This window comes from Lineus longissimus, chromosome 3 (genome assembly GCF_910592395.1).
Source record: "Lineus longissimus chromosome 3, tnLinLong1.2, whole genome shotgun sequence".
Taxonomy (NCBI): Eukaryota; Metazoa; Nemertea; class Pilidiophora; order Heteronemertea; family Lineidae; genus Lineus; species Lineus longissimus.
Window position 1 is genome coordinate 24,378,600 of NC_088310.1, and position 19,410 is coordinate 24,398,009.

At 39.3% G+C, this 19,410-nt stretch overlaps 1 protein-coding gene across 4 annotated transcripts in view; it reads left to right on the top strand.

Moving 5' to 3' along the window:
- Positions 1-19,410, top strand: part of LOC135484321 (neuropeptide prohormone-4-like) — a 123,750-nt gene that overhangs the window by 85,271 nt on the left and 19,069 nt on the right. Inside the window, exons 1-2 of one of the 4 annotated variants that reach the window (XM_064765674.1) lie at positions 38-156; positions 1,701-1,848. In XM_064765674.1, coding sequence (XP_064621744.1) covers positions 1,710-1,848 — 139 coding nt within the window. In that variant the 5' untranslated portion in view covers positions 38-156; positions 1,701-1,709. Of the gene's footprint in view, positions 1-37; positions 157-250; positions 507-1,700; positions 1,849-19,410 lie in introns of those variants that run through there. The other 3 variants (XM_064765671.1, XM_064765675.1, XM_064765672.1) reach the window with 3 other exon arrangements.

The following is a 19,410-nucleotide window of genomic DNA, read 5'->3' on the forward strand; positions in this document are numbered from 1 at the left end:
CGATCACTCGCGAGTTGCTGGAGGGGGGGGGGGAGAAAAAGTCAACCCACACGTTTCAGATCAGCGTATTTATTCAAATCATCGCCGAGAAATTAGCCCTTACAGTTCAGGAGTGTACTCAGTTGATAGGTGAGGAGCGAAAGTATTCTGTTAAAGGTAAGGAATAAGAAACTGAGTTGGGCGTCGCGAATCTGCGTTCTCGGGGCAGCCGCGGATCCTGCGATTAATCTAATGCAATTGTTGCTGATCGTAGCCAATCGGTTCTTGAGTTCGCGCGAGTATCGACCCGTGAGCTTCAATAATTGAACAGACGGCAGCGGTTTGTGGAGGCAGCGCAACCGATAATTTCAGGCCGGGCAGTAACCATTCCATCATTTTTAGCACGTAGTCAGTTGTGCGCCTATCCTGTGAGATCACATCGGCATACATTGTGAAGCACTTTTAGTAGTTCAAGTTATATCTGGATTTTAAACTTTCTGGAAGAGGCGGGAAACATAATTGATAACGTGAGTAGTTAGTCTAGTTGATTTGTATGATGATTGTCGCGTGTGAGTTAATGATGAATATCTTATTTGACAATGAAAGTCACCAGTGAGTTACATGTAATTGTCATTGAAATATTCTTCTAACAGTCGCAAATAGCCATCGGGCTGTTTCTCGAATCTCGAATTTTTTTGCGCGTCCATAGTTTCAAACTAATAACTTAAAAATGTACACAAAGTTGATAGTGCGTCTGACCACAGAACAATTTATTATCGAAAACTCGGCCAGTGTCTATCCAAATTGGTCTTTTTGAATTGGTTGGAATGAGCAAGTGGATACTTTTGTCTGTTTCGTGAATCCTCGGTCTTCGATCAATGAAAAAAACTTATGTCATTTTTGGAAATAATGCTATTTCGTGTGAAATAAGCTGTGACCCACAACAGAAAATAATGTCATTTCAATTTTACAGTTCTATTTTAATTTTGAAACAATATAGATGTAAAACAACCAATTTGTAGGGATACCTGTATATCTTTTTTTAGTGATATTTTATAGGAGCAAGGCGACCTTTGCATGTTATGATTGATACAATATGTAGTTAGAACTGTGTGCAATCCAACATCGAATAACGGTTTTATCGTGATGACCTCTCGTTAAGTTCAAGAGGTTATCTCACAGTAACCACATTTGTACTACCGTTCTAAACGATTCAAGAATAGTTTTAGAATACTAGATGGAACCTCGTGATTGTCCAGATGCCGGTCCATCATCAATGTCATGTAGGTGACGGCAGTCTGTCCGGTAAAATGTTTTTGAATGTTTTCGTTTTAAATTTCCCCCTCATTGGAAACGTTGAAAGATAGCTTAACATGCTTTTGTATCAAACAGACGTACAGCAATTAAAGAACGGCCTGGTCAGGCCCAGCTTCTTGATATAGTAGTAGTACACTATTATTTTCTATCAATTTGAAACCCACTGACGAATACCTTTTGAGATCACAAGTAGGAAATGATCAAAAGGAATTTTGCAATTTCGGAAAAAACTCGCAAAGTATTCATGAAAATAGGGCGTATTTTGTATTTCAGGTTGCGTAGAATTGAGAGAGACAGGAAATGGGCAGTTGAATATTTTAGAAATTGTACAGATTAGTGTAATTTTTTATTCCATTTAATTTGATTGAAAAAAACTTAGAACCTATGCCTTCCTCTAATTGCAGGTCAGAGCTATGAAGGTGTGGGAACAAGGCGTTCTCCTGGTGGTGGTGGTTGTGGCAAGTGCAGCCGCGATGAAAATAGACCTAGCCAAATTAATAGACCAGCGCCATCACAAGCAACAGGCGGCGAAAAGACTAGGTCCAAATGGAGGTAGGTCGATATCTACCCAGATATTGCTGTTTTTTGCTCATTTCCTTTGTATCATCATTCAAAACTTACTGAAAAGGGTCGCTTAAATAGTTGCGGCAATATTAACTTCTGTTTACTGGCATTTCAATGCGTATAGCTTACCATTTGCCTCAAAAAGGACAACGGATACCCTCCTTATCATACCAACACTGACACGAAAGTGTTCTCTCAACTGCTTTACGCATACATTCTTATACGGAACGTAGATAACATGGCCAGTAAGTGCCCGAAACCAAGTCCTTAATGAGATGATTGGTTCCTTTAAACTTTTAGCTTCTTTCAAAATGGTGGATAGATGTTCTCCAGAAGAACGTTTAAATTTATTCTCCTCGGGCAGAAATTTATTTCACGTCGAACTGATATTGTGTGAGATTCAGGTTGTGTGTTTTCTTGTGTTCCCCTCCCTATGGTGATGTCGTTCATTCGTGTATAAAATAGTGACGTACAAACATGCATGTTGTCAGTTTAGAATGCATTGCGAAAGATGCTGACGAATTGAGTGTTCATAAGGATGGATGGGAATTCACGCTTAACTCAGTTAACTTTCATACCGATTTATGCGCTTTTTGCTTCAGTCCCAAAGTCATCTTAGAGGAGGAGACTTTATGACTAACGAACCACGCCAATAAATCGGCATAAGAACTTCATGGATTGCAAAGTATTGATTTATTTAGTCGGTCATGTAATCCTAAATACCTTCTTGAATAACTAGGGATACTGTCAACCATCGAGCAACCCTTTTGGGAAAAAATCGTGTAGTGCCAAACGTCCTAAACCTGTTAACATTAAGATTTCTGTTTACCAATTCCAGATAGTCATGATTTTGTATTATTTTCCCTTAAGCCTGATATAGGCTGACAGGTTCAATTAAATTTACCGGGATTCGGTAGCTTTTCAGTCTCCATTTCTCCAAACCGCAAAAACGATAGATCAAGACAGCTTGTTTTGTATCCGTTTCATGTGTCTAACGACTTCCGGCCATACCGGTAATGCACAAATGGCAGTTTGATTCAAAAAATGAGATTGTCGCAACTTGTGGTTTATTGCATCCTAAGCCCAAGCCGTGCCCGGGTGGGTGGATGGACCCATTGAGAGTTCTTTTCACAGCCAGGACGAAGCGCATGAACTCCCCATTTCTAAGTGAAGCTTAGTAATGTCAGAGGCATTGATTGGGTCTCCGTGTCCTCACCGATATGTAGAAAGACAACTTTAGTCAATATCAATCTGACGTCCAATATAACGCATATACAAGTTGTTAACGTCCGAAATGCATTTTCAATTTTCCTATGGGACATGGGGGCGGGTGGTTGCCCACGCGTAATCACTGTAAGTTCGCCCACGCGTAGGCATTTCCTCGAAAGAACGGACACGGGATCAGAATATATAAAAAGCACTACGAATCTTTTGAAGCCATTGTTTTTTACTCGTGGATAATGGCTGTCAAAGTTTATCAACTTTCTAAAATTGAATCACGATCCGGATATTCTAAAGAAGTTCCCCGGCGCCTGGCATTAACCGGTAGTTTTTCAGTTTTTCTAACCGGCCGACCACACATTCCAACAATGCTGCAGTAAGCTCCTGGCTCCAATAAAGCAGGGGTCTAATTACTAATAACTAACTTTTTGTCTGAGTTCGTGAGTTGTATTTTTTTCGGGGACAACGTCTTCCAGAAATAAGCAAAATGGACTTGTATATTTACTTAGCATATTGAAAACGGTAACGATATATCACCCGTTTGAATAATTTATTGAACTGATATTTTTAGCTCTTTGGTTCATGCAGAACAGCGAAATTTTATAATTTCCGTATTTTGAAAAATTTAAAGTGAAATAGATACTGAATAGATAAAACACCAATTAAATTCACTTTTAATGTATTTTGTGTCTCAAATTTCATGACACTTCTGAAACTTAATATTCTCAACCTTGTTGCTTGAGCATGTTTATAAAAATATCTTTAAAATATTCAAATCATACCTATACATGTACATTAAATCAGTTGCATAAATTATAATCCGTCAAACGTTGCTTTTTGCTTTTGATTTGGTACTAACTATCGATCAATCTTAATCAGTTAAATGGTCAACTGGGAAATTAGTCGCATAATTACCAAACTCGTGGCAGATTAATCATATTTTACTCTGGCGTATCAGATCAGATGACTACTCAACGCAGAAAAATGTGACAAATAAGGACATCGGTTACTACCATCATCAAAGAATCTGTGTTAGGTGACCGAAAAGTGATTGATATGACGACGGTTCATTCATTTTTATTCATATTAGCGGAAAGCTAGGTATCGATTTCATTTCCGGAGATCGGATTTTTTAAAACAGACGAAGCAAATGGTGAGGAGTTTTTGACAGAAAACACAACTATTGAGTGAGGGAAAAAAACGGAGAATTCGGAGAAACATGTAATTTTTACAGCACGTCAAGTCAGAAGGCAATGCTATTTTTCAAAACCATTTTTAACTTTATATTACACGCCATCGCGATATAATCATCGCTTCGAAGGATTATTAGCTTTAGCTTATTACCAGCCATCGCGGGATAAGTTAGCGGGATTACGCAAGCTACGTTCGCCTGCATCTCTCAAAGGGCTTGAGAGAACACTCACACGAGATGTTACTTCCCTATCATCAATCCTAAAACTAATAAAGTCGTCAGCGTGACCTGTAATTCATTTCCTGTTTTAATGGCTTCGAAGCCATAAATAATTTTTGATCACCTGATTTTGAAATAACGTGCACTTTACGTCACGCTTGTGACTACAAACATTAAATAAACGGCTTTGAAATTTCGACTTACGCACCGAAACGGAGATTTAATTTCATCGTTCCGGTGTTCAATCCTTCCGATCCAATTACCCAAATTGGTGGTCAAGTTGTTGATATCCCTAGTGATTTGATCACCACGTAAACCCGACCAAAAACTGCGTTAACGTCCATGGTGCGACTGGTTATTCCAAAAAGCAATTATCATTGATAGGCTGTATATCAAAATAGACGAGTTATTATGTTTACAAATTCACAGCATAATTTGTAAATAGTCATTGTGGAGTATTTCGACAGAGCTATCACGCGTGGTCAAATATATCAGTTAAAAAAGAAAATGTCGGTAAATAGGCTGTCACAGGTACAGATTTGAACATTCTATCTAATCAACATTGGAAATTATAAATGACGCTGGTATCAAGAGACTGTTGACAGAAATAACCTTTGAGGGGTTGCTCTTATCCTATTTAAGAAGCAACGTGCACGCACTGTTGATACCGTGTGTATGTCATCACTCATACGAGGCAGCTAGAACCCCCCTCAAAGTATTTTTATGTATTCACCACTTAAAAAGGTAGCCTGTCGATAGCAAAAATGAACTGAGGAGTTCAAGAACACATTGTTTAGGTACATTTTCAACACGATTTTACATCGAATTGTAAAAGCTTTATCGAATCTCGAAGAAGGGTGTGTTTGATTATCCACAAGACGATTCAATCGTTGGAAATTATAGCATCAACTACGCCAGAGTTGATGTCGATCTCCTCTCACGACCAAATAGCTCGCCTAAAAGCGGATGCTTATAAATTGACATTGACTAGAAGTGCGCGTCCTGATAACTACAAGATATACATTAGTCTCGTTGATAGTGACACTACTTGATCTTCCTACTTCTGTTCTGTCACTTGGAACCCCATCGCCGACATCACGTGATGCTGTGCTTCCGTTTGCCGTTCCCAGAGGGGAAGTAGAGGACACTACAGGAAAAGTGATGTTGTCTTCAAGTATGTACAACTTGTCGGTTGACAGTCGTGTGTACCCCCACGCAATACGCAGGAGTTCACACCAGTCCTTCTTAAGCAGGATGATGGTACACGGACATATACCGTTTATATCGCCAAAATGTTAGAAATATATTATAGGCATAGCCATACAAATCAAGTAAACTCTGATTTGGCGTAACATGGAATTCTAGACGGAAAAAACATACCAGAAAGCGCATGTAAAAACGCAGATTGATGGTCCTTCTCATCACCCTTCTATGCAAATGGTCAGCAGATCATTTCTCGAGGCATGTCCAGCTCTTTCACATAGAATACACGTGAATATCTGCAAAGAAAACCAATCTTGGTCACAATACGAATCAACGCTGCGTGGCAGATATGCGCATGGGCAGCAGATGGATTTTTCTTTAGAAATCCCAGTTACATCAAAGCTCAGTTATTAAATAATTTACAATTTCCTGCGCAAAAGATGTGTCCGGCGGTAGGATCTGAGAAATGGCACACCACGTGGTCAATATACATCGCCGATAAAGTCGCATAAAAAGCAACACTATGCAACATATGAGGTAGTCCTGAGGCAATCGAGATTGTCTTGGTGAACCCAAAGAAAACTTTATGAAGAACTTTGTGTTACCGGTACCGCTTTCTTCTATTGGATCTGACTTTTTGACTCATATTACTAGTATCAGGTGATGATACGAAATGTATACGTCGACATTCTGCTTTAAAGATACTCGTCTTCCCGTCTTTAGATAGTTGAATAGAACTAGAGTTAAAATTGTGCAATTGATTCTTGCCACAATAACCAAAGGCAAGCTTTGTAGATTGCCATGAACTGTGGCCATCAACGCTTTCTAAGCAATCCACCATAACCTTGCTTTCAACACCCCAATATCTACTTCGCCGCGGCCAATGCTTGATCTTAGCGCGGACTTCTACAGAGGTCCGTGATCTTAGCTGTTAGACATTTTACCTCAGTCTGATACTTTGCCGACCACTTTAGCCAATGTTTACTTAGGCAGGTGGCCAATGTGTCTAACGTATAGCCTGGTCGTTGTCCTTCGCCTCGGCAAACATGACCACATGGTGATTTCAGGGTCAGTTTGGTTTGCGCTGAAAACATAGGATGATTAACAGCCATCGCCTACATTGCATTAAAGGTAGGTCAAGTCGACCTAGTTTATCATTGTGTAATTAAGGCCAGGCGACTAAATCTGTCTCCAGCGCGCGGTCGAAAGTTGTACAACGTGCAAACTTTAAGTATCATATCTTTGAAGCAGTGTATAAAGTCTTTGACTGATCACAATATTCACGAGTTTTTTTCGCGACACTTACTTTATACACGTTAGACGTCTGACCAAGTGTCATCCATTGGATACTTGGCTGTCATGAAACTGCGCTAAACAAAGAATAGATTCTAAACTAAGGCGTCGAATCCGATAAAAAAACAGAAAACATAATCATTGACGCCACAGCTTACAATAGTTCCTCCCGTGACAACTTTAACTCTGTCGTTCTAATAACACCAAAAGAAGGAAATTGATTTGAAATAAGTTTATTTTCCGCAATGAAAACATTTACTCTGTGAAAGGTGAAAGGCAAAGTTCGCTATAGCTAGCCGCCCTTTTGATTGCAACAAGAAGTATCCAATTTAGAACTTTTATGCCCGATTTCACCCATCATGTCTTTGGAGTTTTATGCATGCAATGGGATCGATTCAATGCAATTAGTCAATGAAACGAATTTGATGGATTATTCTAGAACAGTATAGTTTCAAAGAAATGTTGTCGCTTCGACTAGCCTACCACACATAATTTTGCAATGCATTGGCTGCTACTTGTTTTCGCTTCGGCTCAAAAGAATGAATGACAGTGCCACCGTACGTGGTAGTCTATCGGGATGGCCTTGAAACATGGCGGACGGTCGTTTAAAAAATGGCGGCCGGGTGTTGAATTGCAATGTCTGAAAGTCCAAGTATAACGCAGATATTCCAAGATGATTAAAGGACTCACACCAAATCTCCAGTGTCATGTCAGTGGCTATAAAATCGTTTTTGTAGAGAATGGATTGGCGCTAATAGGCCGCTTCTATATCGGTTCAATGTCTCGGATGGCGTTTTATGGTCGGCATTCTGGAGTATGGTTTAACATAATGAAAATGGACCAATCCTATATTGACCCATCAATGGACTCCAAATAGTTTCACGTCAGAGGAGGGGATAGGTAGATCTGGTCGATGTATATAGAAAGCGTTGTTTTAATGGTGGGGGGGGGGGGGGTTCTTTGTAATAAACCAGATGTAGAGAAATGCTATTTGCTTGGGCAAAATGATAACGCCAAGTGTTCGCCGTTTTTGTTGAAACATGACAATCAGAACAGACATGACACGTCTGTGTTCTGTGGCCACATTCTTCTAGTTTTTACCTTGGTAATAAAGTGCGCCAAACAGTCATTTACTGGACGCCATGTGGTAAAAGATACGCATCCCGGTCTCATTAGCTCGATGCGAGGTTGTAACAAGGTAAATAGTCGCTTCTTCCTCTCGACCAAATAGCAAGGCAGATGGGACGTAAAAAGCTATGTAAATAGCGAATACTTTAGCGCAGCCGCTGTTGAAAAAATACGATTTTTTGTCCAGATTGCCTAAACACTACGCTAGGGAATAGGGCTCGGTAAACAGTCGATTGGCACAGCATGTTTAGGTATAGAAGCCGTTTTCTTTAATTTTGTCTTCTTAATGAAAATGGCGCGTTGAATTTATAACAGCTGACCGTTCGCGAATTATGCATTACTAGCAAATTGATCCTTCTGTATTCAAAATACAAATGTATATCACTGTTCCAGAAAAAAGCAGGAAGTACAGTCTGCAGATGCTGCATGTGACATCCAATACACACATCGAACAAATTTAAAACTTGAAATGTGATCATTGGTTTTATAGTTAAAGGTCAGTTAGCTCAGTTACCCAGTACATTTCAAGTAACCAGTTATACCTGATACACCAATATCCTCCTCCAAGATATATCTTGCCTAATCAATCTCATGTTCAGTCTAATTATCTTCGGTTAATTAGATTCTATATAAGGCATTATATTTTCGAAGCCAAGATACTGATGGCTATCCTATAGCACCAATAAAAGTTAATTGCGTAAGCGGGGGAGAAACAGAGACGACACGATCATTTGAATATTGATGAGGTTGGAGGGAACCAGCTCTCAGTTAGGAGAAGCATTTTTTGCTGTGGATATTTTATTTGGACTTGTATTGAACACATACTTGGAGTAGATCTTGGAATCAATCCGAACAATCTTTTGAAAATAAGTCGTGTTGGCACTTCCAGCTGGTAGCAAATGTGCTGAACTTTGTAACATTGAAACTAGCAGAAATTTTCTGAAATCCTCGATTCTCACATTTAGGAAAGCCTACGATGCCAGAGAGAGTCGCACTCTCTACTATCAGATGAAGATGTTAGTTTCAAAGTTTCATCACCGACCAGCAAAGGTTTTTTTTATGATACATTGATGCTTCAACGTGTCGAATAATCACATACATGTATACTAAAAACGTTGCTTAATATTTTCTTTAACGAAATGATCGAATGTGCAGACTCATTGGAAAGTTACAGCTTGATCATCTGTCCTAGCTTAAATCAACCAAAATATTCATTGTGTAATACACTAAACGATGGTGTAATAACGCTACATCTATAATAGCATTATTTTTCTCTATCAGTCTTATCAAAATGTCCAAACTGAATTATAGCTTATGTTATATTCCATAAGCGTGATAACGTAGACGTGATTTCCAGATAAAAAAACAACTCTATCTTGCAGGTTTAGAAGGCTCCGACTTCTAATGATAATTACATGCACTTTATCGCGATAAATAGCAACTAATAAGGGCATTGTGGAAGTAAATTACACGTTCATTGCAATCTTAATAGATGGCTTCTTTAGGGAACGATTTTGCGACCATAACCACTGTCATGTTTGCTTTCATGGGTTGCTACATGGAGCGGGTGGATGTCTTGGAGTGGTACTCGCAGTAGAAAACAGTATCAGGTTTACCTTTGGTTTGCCTCTGGTAGAAGTGACGAAAAACCTGCCACAAACATCAAATATGATAAGGGATGGGCTGACCCTCACTGGTGTCCTAAATTTGATGCCGTCTCTTGTTAGGTGATATAGCAACAGTGAGGTTTGCTTTGCCTTATCAAAACCAGTGAACAGAGGACCGTACATCCCCACGGGTATCACTGAGAAGGAGAAGCATTGCCGGCGTCCTTTCTTGACATACCTTCTCTGATACAAAATCTTTGTTTAGAAGGAGGTTCATGTGTTAAAGCAAAAGAGTGCATCAAGGCCCAGTGGAACTAAAATGCAATTTTGACTCATCAGCACGACATTTTCAAGAAGACTGGCTTCAGAGTAATTGTTTTTCACGATACCCAAACGGCAGCCTATGTAAAGTAGCCATTTTTTTCCTTACCAATACTTTTTGTCACTATCGTACACGGATGCGACATCCAGGCGACATTTCAGTCAAGACGGCATTGCCGCCGTGTCCGCAGGGATCGTCTTCGCTGCATTAAGCGGAAACATACCGACGTCTGAATGATGACATCAACTTCTTCAGAAAAGAACTGATTACTAGAGACATGATATAAACTTAACCGGTACCCTAAATAAACTGCTGGCACACAATGGCAGCTGTCGCCCGAGGGAATACTAGTAGCGTGTTTGATTACCAGCGCGGCGCTTGCGCGAGTAAGCGCCAGTGCGTTCTTTTTGGTACTGGCGCCTCATCTCGCGCCAGACCGAAGTGCCGCCGCACGTGACTTTTGAGAAAAGATGGCAGACGATCTTGTAAATGCCGGCTTTGCGATATATACAAATGTGTTTATTGCATGATACTGCAGTTTTTTGGCAAAAAAAGAATAGCTGATGGAAGAAATTGCCGATATCAGAATGTGAAAAATTGGTCAATAAGGTTAGTGAGTATTTTTGTAGTTTACGCACACCCTGTCGTCGTATGTCCGGTCATTCTTTTTAACGCTACTTCACCCTAAAGTTACTCGGGCCTGGCGCGAGAGCGTTCGGGCTCAATACATACTGGGTATGCGCTTCAAGGCGCGAGATCCACTGCTTACCGAAGTGCTGAGCTAGAAATCGAACACGCTGTCGTAGGCGCTTCTTACTAGTTCCCAGGTTGGTAGCGAACCGCGTTTCAGGATAAAAATTATCGGCATCAGGCCGATTGGGTATCCTTCTTTTTACACTTTTGTTAAATTGCATTAGAATGTTAGGGACAACTTCTTTCTTGTCTTTGGCTAATAGTGTTAAAATAAACTTGTGAATCGTCAGCTATGGGACCCATAATAGAGCTCGTGCACTTCTCTCTGTTCTCTGCTTATGATGAGTTTTGAATTTATTCAGTTCGTGTTCTGAAGCGATAAATCAACATCTTATGCGTTGGGAACGAAATGGTTTTGAGTGGTAAGTGCACCGCTACATCTGTTTAGCTCCCCACTTCATGCGAAGAAAAGATAGAAAAAGCTTGCAAAATAGCTATGTTTGGTTTCTAGTATAATTATGATCAAATAAACGATATTTCTATACTAACAATAATCTTATTAAGGGGAATGAGTTTACGTGATTGCAAACGTGAGCAGCGCTGGCAATTACCCGAGTTTTTCTGTGCAGTTGTTAGATATAAAGTATATGGGTTTTCTTGGCTGATCGATGCCGGATTACCACCATGAGCGACTCGCACCAAGTGGGCATTTCTAGACTGACGTGAGGTAGCGTGAACTCTATCAGTAACAATGGAGACAAAAATATTTACCACGATAACTCCGACTGAAAAAGAGACAAATCAACCTTCAGTAAGAAGGAAAATATAGCTTTCAACAAACCAACACTTCGCTGTAATATTCGGCCATCAACAGCAGGTAATTTCCTTTTACATGTGATGAAATATCGATGATTTATCGTCAATCAGTTACGGATTGGTTTGCCAAGATAATGGACGTGTACACTGTGACAGTTATCACCTGAGTCAAACACATTGGTTCTAGTTTATCATGTTTATTCCTTCCTGGGAAACCTGGCATATGATAGTCATTGAGCGCGCTATCTCCTCGGGCCATTATGGTACGCGACACCTTGAAGTAACCTTTACCAAGGTTGAGAAAGGGATCTCTTGATTGTAAATAGATACTGTAAACTTTAAAAGTGGTCGATCCTTTAGCTCGGATTAAGAAAGTATCTTCGTCCTATGGCTTTGCACGTGGGTCGCACTCCCACCCCGCCACTTATAGTTAGAGAGACAGATGAGGAATAAAAATGCCAATGCTCTCGGCTGAAACTTAACAAAACGATATGGAAAGAATAGTCAGACATTTTTGTTGAAAAAAGAGTACTTCCCTCAAGTCATACATGTTTCGGTTGTTGTCATCATATTCAAGCCAAGGAAAAGTTCAGACTCTTGATGATACCTACATTTTTGGCTGAAATTAGTTTTCAATACTAAAAGAAATTTGCCCGATACAATGGTTGACGTTAATGCTACGTACGAGTTTCGTGCTAGCGATGGACAGACGCCATTATACTATATAAGCATGCAATATTTGATGAAACATATCAACAGGAACCCGATCTATATCAGGCTGAATCAGACACCACGAGTGCATACCAAATTGAGTGGAATGAAACCCATTAACAAACCATGTTTGAAACTGCCTGGTGTATCAAAAGCAAACTAAAAGCAATTAATATTGTCAACTTAGAGCCGCTATATGTTTACTTTTGTAGCATAACCTGGAAACGGGTTGTGCTGTCATCACGCAGCGTATCGAGTTAATGACCCGTGTTCTCGGCTCAGGACATTACATACAATATCGTAATTGTGTTTATTAGTTTGATAATACTTCTCACGTTTCCTGAAAATTTATTATTTTATAATCCATTAAATTAAATTAAAATGCTAAGGACCCAAGTTATACATCATCCTTCCGCTGCAATCTTTCATTCCTAGAGCCACTTTTGGACTTGCATGTATTTCCCGCATACTGATTTAAATGCTGATATGTATTCAGTGCGGTATACTGTACCGTAAGGTCACCGCTCACTTGTTGGACTGCTGGTCGTATACATGTTGTCGTATTTGTACATTCCATCGGGTTTCACGTATGGCTTATCGACTTCAAACCCACGCTAAAACGTCCATTATTTCCAGCCTCCCACTGGCCACACTTTGGACCACGGGCCGTTCAATCCAACCTAAGTCTGCCACGTACGAATCAGATTATTGTGAAAAGTACAAACCCAACGTCACGCAATCCAATTCAAACAATATTCATCACCTTTTTGTTCTAATACAAAAAGCACCATCAGATTCTAAATCCATTTCACAGTTGGCTATTTCCTAATTGCAAACCAGTAAATCAACATGGTGCGCTAATGCGTATTTACTTTGTTAATAGTTTCAGGTGCGACATTGACAAAGTAGTAGATGTGCCAGTTCAGCCCAGTTTCGTTTTGTGCTATTAACATATTTCAAATGACACGTGACATCTGATATGACGGAGTGCAAGGTCACACCGGGTGCTCATTTTTTGGATCAAAAGGATTTTATAAGTGCCACAAGTGTTTATCCTGTGCATTTTACTTCATACATAAAAATGCTGCAGTTATGTCAATCTAGAAGTTGCCTCCACAAGGTTAAAAGTTTCAGTTCACTCTTAGTTTGTTGTCCCTAATTCTAAAACACTTTAGTAGCAGTACTTCACTTTATATCATTTAAATCATTTAATAATTTATTGATTATGCCTAAAAAATATATCAATTAAGCAGGGTTAAGAATAGAAACTGATGCCTTGCTGTCGGTTATCAATTATTCTCCCAAGTGGCCTGAGGAAATTAAACATATTTGTACACTATGAAAGACTCAATTCTGCACGGATCAGCTCGGGAGGCAACCCACTTGAAACTGCTGACTGCTGAAGCCGTTCAGTATCTTGACGTCTAGAACAAAACCACTTTGGTTAAGTCATTCTATTCTCCGATCGATCGATCAAACAACAATAGATTTAATCTAATATTCCAACAATAAACGTGACAGAAGGTGCTAAATCTAACTTGCCTCAGCAAAGGAATGAGTTTTCTATTAATTGTGCTACTCGGAGGTTGAGTCTGTGCATTAACTGCAGCTTTCTCACCGACTTTCAGTTCCTTTTGACTGCCGTTTGAAAATTAAATTTTTTTTATCTTGTCCCCAAAGGTTGAAGTTTTTGGGGAAAGCTTACTTTGCTAAATTATGAAAATTTGCCACTCAATTGTGTACCAGTAAAGTTATTGGAAAATCAGGTGATGCACACATTCATAGCTCAATTCATAAATGTTTTGTGCCCATCGTTTTGGCTCTGGAGCACGATCTACATTTTGTACTTGTTAAGATCTGAGCTTCGCAACCAAAGAGGATAAAGAACGTTAACAACGTTCCACGATGAAATACAATTGAATCATGGGTAGGGACCCATTTTTACCACGAGCTGTGCAGTGTACGTGCTATTTGAACTATGCTCCATGAGATTGAAACGAAAAGTAACCAGAACGCAATATGTCGGATGTTTGTCTAAGTTGTTACAGATTGAAGAAGCTTTCACTTACATGTTAGTTAACACATAACCTTCAATCTCCAAGTTTATTCGAATTGGGTTGTTACTATCATGTAACCCTCTTCAACTGATTGGATATTGATACTTGAAGGGAATTCATATCGACATATTATATTATCAGTACTAACCCTGTCAGAAAAACGAACTCATTTGGATTAGCTATAGTTAGAAGAAAGCTCATTAATTAAGATTTCCATTATATTCTGGCATGGTAAACCCTAGCCATAGCATTTATTCATGGACAATATCGCTCATGAAACCATTGTAAAGCTTTCTAAGTAATGTAAGGTCGTTTCTGTTGAAGCTAAAATAAAATCTCCAAACACCACTTTGTTGCCACGTGCTGGTGCATTCATACTGATGATTGTACTGAGAATTTATTAAACCTTCCGACATACTGGCGGTCTTGTCCCATTCCGGCTTAATTGGCCAGGTTTCTTTAACTGCAACATAGCAACCATGCTGCATGCGAAGAATAATAACTTAGTTGTATTAAAGTAGCCATTATGTGACGTTTACGTGCGTGGTTCCATTAGGGAAGGACAACTAATACGACTAAAAGGCGAAGGACAGTGAAAAGTAAACCACTTTCTCATCCGCCACTACTGAACAGGTTGCACGGTAAACGGAAATGGTAATTTCATAAAAAACAGTTATTGTAATTTGATTGCAATACCATGCCATGTTTTCATACAAGCTGTCTAGGTGGGCCGTCCTACCTTACCATTGGCTGACCAAGACATTGGACGTCCAGTTGTTCAGTTCATGGATGTAAGTCTGAAGATTACAATTTACTGTTGAAGTAACAGTTGAAGAACATATTTTGTAATTTGTGCATCGACATAGATTCATCCTGACTTTGACCGGGTTCGTTTCCGTGACTGGCTGCATTACATTATGTTGATGATCCCTCAGCTTGCGTCCTTATTCTGGCCTTGGTTCCTTTCAGGTAAGTTTAGCATGCCTTTTGAAGGCAAGACTAGTTCGCTCAAAATTTGAATTTGAGATTATTTCTCACATATTCATTGAATGCAAATTTCAAAAACCATGCTTTGCACACACTACATAAAAAAGAAAACTGCACGTGCCCCTGTTCATCTACAATGAACAGGGGCCGGCTAACAATTGACCAGTCTAGAGAACGAATTTGACCTTTATCTGCAGTACCGTTGGTATAACGTAACATCATCTGAAAAAGACGTGACCTTGAGAAGGAGGCACTACACTTATACATGTTGCAGTTTGTTCCTTGGCCTAGGATTTGTCATTATTAACTGCATTCTTTGCCATAAATCAAAGGAAATAGCAAAGACGTTTGACTGTACTGGCATCAGCTAATTATGATAAAGTGTTCCATTATTTTCTATTCAGCTAACTGCATAGCTAAGCGATATTGCTTACTTCTATGAATCAGTTTCTGACATTTTACGTTACACAGCATCTAGTAAAAACAACTGGCCATTGGTTGTAAAACGTTTTACCCATTGATAGTGGAAGGATATTTGGACAGTTCCGCAGGTTTTATTCTTACTTCTTTGACATCTTTGATAACTTTTTTCTTCTGCATGTGACCACTAAATATCAAGCATGATTGCTAAAAGAATCAGCTCTTGTGTCAGTACAGACAGATCCCCTGAAATTCAGGTGAAGATCGACAAATAAACAAGAAATTAGGGTTGCCACAATTAACACAAATGTAGCCATAGAGTAAAATGAGAATGTACGTAGTACGGTGGGGAGGATTTTGCTCCATCAGCAACGATTTTTGTTTTCGTGGAATCTTGCCACTGTACAGTGATTAGATTGGAGATATATAGTCTGCTCTGAAGGTAATGTCCAGGAGACAGGCTGTGGGTGATTGATGTACAGTAATATACCACTTGCCATAAGCTTGAGGCAATAAACTCAATCTAATTCACTCCCCCTTCGAGATAGACGCAGTAGTGTCTGAACAACAATGCCAGATCTTATAAATAATCTGGAGGGAGGCAATAATTGATTACTTGTATTCGAGATTAAGTTATTCTGTGATAGCCTGTGGTACGATGCTGCTAGCCATGGGGTGTATGGCAGAAGGTCGCTTGGCATTGTACCCCCGGTGGCCCAAGGCCGCTGGCGAGCATCCTCAAACAAAGTCGCGAAGAATTTATTTGTACATAACAGGGTGTCCTTTGCAATGACCGAATTCTGCCTCTACAACTACAACTTCGTGTTTTCTTGTGAGTGGGTCAGCTAACTGCCTCTCTGTTATTAAGTCTATATAACACTGATGCCGCCAGGAATAATTTTTCCGAATTCCTTGAAGAAACAGCACTATGTGTACAACCCTCCCCACTGCTTAAACGCCATATGCAGATGAACTTTTATTACAACCACATATTAGAGTGGTGGAAGAAAAATCCTGGTGGACATCTTCTTGCACTTAATGCAATTAGGTGAGCTTGCCATTGGAATATATTTTTTCAGTCGGCTCGTTTCTCGGTGAGTCGTCAGCCACCTCCAAGAAATAATGATGAGAAATGACTTGGAGGTTCAGTGACATATTTCTGAAGCAAAGCTAGTTTACTAAATCTGACTTTCATAAAATAGTAAATTGTGTTACTTTTACCAAGAATCGATAAACATGAATAACAACACAAAGACTATATCTTGATAATAGAATGATTTTAAGTTCTTTTAAGTCACTTGAAGAAAGAAGATCCGGCTACTTTTTCATGACTTTACAACTGACCTCATTATCGTGATGTGGGCAGCTACATTGCTGATGCGGGTAAGACTCATAGTATCTTCTTGTCAGCCACAGGATTGCAATCACTAGACAACGGCCCTCATTTTGATTGCTACATCCCTATTCTGAGTTCAATCACGCCGTATCATTTTTAATCATCCGCGTCAGTTGCCTCGAACAGCCGTGTCATTATCTTTAATTAAATCTCGATATAAAGAAAGAAGTTGACTTATCTGGCAGTTTATGCCATAAACAATGCGAGAGGAAGCCCCTTGTTGGAGTATCTGTGATTGAACAATGTGTCAAGAATATGTGAAGAGTATTAAGACGATAAGACATGTTTAATACACCATCTTATGGATGTAGATTTCGTTCATGTATGCAGCAAGTGAGGGATTTAGAATTATTGAAGAGAATTGGGACCACATTCGAAGTTTTGGTATGTCCTTGTGATAAATCGTAAGACATCAATTATAAAAACTTATAACTCATTTTGAGCAGTAAGGGCATCATATAAAACAAGTCACCAATGGCAATTGATCTCCTGTAAGCTTATTCGTAACAAGTGGACTTTGTGTGGTACATTTTTACTTTCGGTTACGACTATCTTTCTGCTAGGCTATCTCTGTAAGATGAAGCGCTTTATTGAATCCGACAGCAAGTTTTTTTGTCTTTAATATGTTTTCTTTATCTCTGAAATTAGACCCAAATGTTATGAGGAAATAAACAGACAACAAAAGATTTGAAAACCCAGTGTTTGAAAGGACCTTATAATCGAGGAAAATCATGACTAGCTGGCGTCATAAAGTCACGACGAGTGATTGAAGTATTTGACTTTGGAAATGAGACTCAACACACACCAGAGTGTACTGTCAACGCAGGGAAGAACCTCATCATTCAAAGCATCGGCAGTTAAATCATGATGCAACCTATTGCATGGTGGAATTAACATTGGCAGCTCAATCAGTCTGACCTGACATCTCCTTCTACGCTATAGTTTGTCTGTCGGTGGTTAACACCAACATCTTTTAATTTTGAGAGATGTTGACATTGTGTCATATCGTGAAACCTCTGCATGTTAACTATAAACAACCTTCATATGGGTATCAGGAGGAGAGCAAGCAAATACACTTTTACTTTAGATTAGGTACGAAATATTGATGTGCATCAGTCGAAAAGTTGAGGTCTGCAACATCACGATAGCGTAAATGACGAGTATAGAATGCATGTAAAATAAGCTACAAGAGCACATGATTTCGTTCCGTATAATCAGAAATTGGGGAATATTCTAGCCACCCAGATAAGTGGTAACTCTCAGAAAGTGTCGATCTACGATATTAATTCAAGATACAATTATTTCCCAACGAAATATTTATGGGTATTTCTGTATTGTTGTTGACGTTTTCCCAAGATACATCTAAATCTTCCTGGTTGATTACATGGTTTTTTTAGTATGATATCGCATTCACCAAACAGTTGGATAAGATAAGCCCTGGGCATGACTCTTCTCATAGAGTTTCACATGCGCCCGCTACTCCTGGGAAATCCAAACTTAGATATGTCAGCCGATGCCTTGTCTCTCCCAAGTAATTACTCTCATCATAGCGCAGCGGGTCCAACCGCTTATTTCCCAACCATGCATTATTTAGGCGATGAAGAACGCCTTTGCTTGCTCAGTCTCATCACAGTTGTCGTCTACGCAGAGGGTATTATCAGACTTTAATATCAAGTGATCTGTCTGGCATATGGGCAGATATGAATGAAGTCTAGCAAATGCTTTTACTTCAATTTTGTATACAAAGACCAAGAGTAAATGTGCATGGAGATTTAGATAGAAGCATTTGCTAGTCTTTATTCATATCACCCATGGTCTTTGGGAGCATCTTGATCGATTTTTCATCGATCAGAAGTATTTTTCTTACATTGTAAAATTAATTGAATACTTACACTCTTGTCAGACTTGGCGTTTGCAGGATTAATGGCCCTGATGGCTTCAGAGTTTAAGCAGATAAAAAGCTTTTGCTTGAAATGCTGTCAACAATGTTAATCTCCACGCCATCGCTGTTACTTTGCTGCCTACAAATGACCCACAACCAACCAAATTATTCATTTCTCTTTTTATTGTCTTTCGACTTAATAAATTGGTTGGATGAGTATCAGGCTAAGTGTTGATAATACTTTCACAAATCGCGGGCTGCAGTGGATGAGACCAATGCATTGCAAACTTGTGCATGGCGTGTGTATTGCTAAAGATTACGTGATTAAAAAAAAAGAGAATTGATAGTTAATAAGAGGTGCTTTTCACCGTATATTCAAGTAAAATAATACCGAATTATAAGA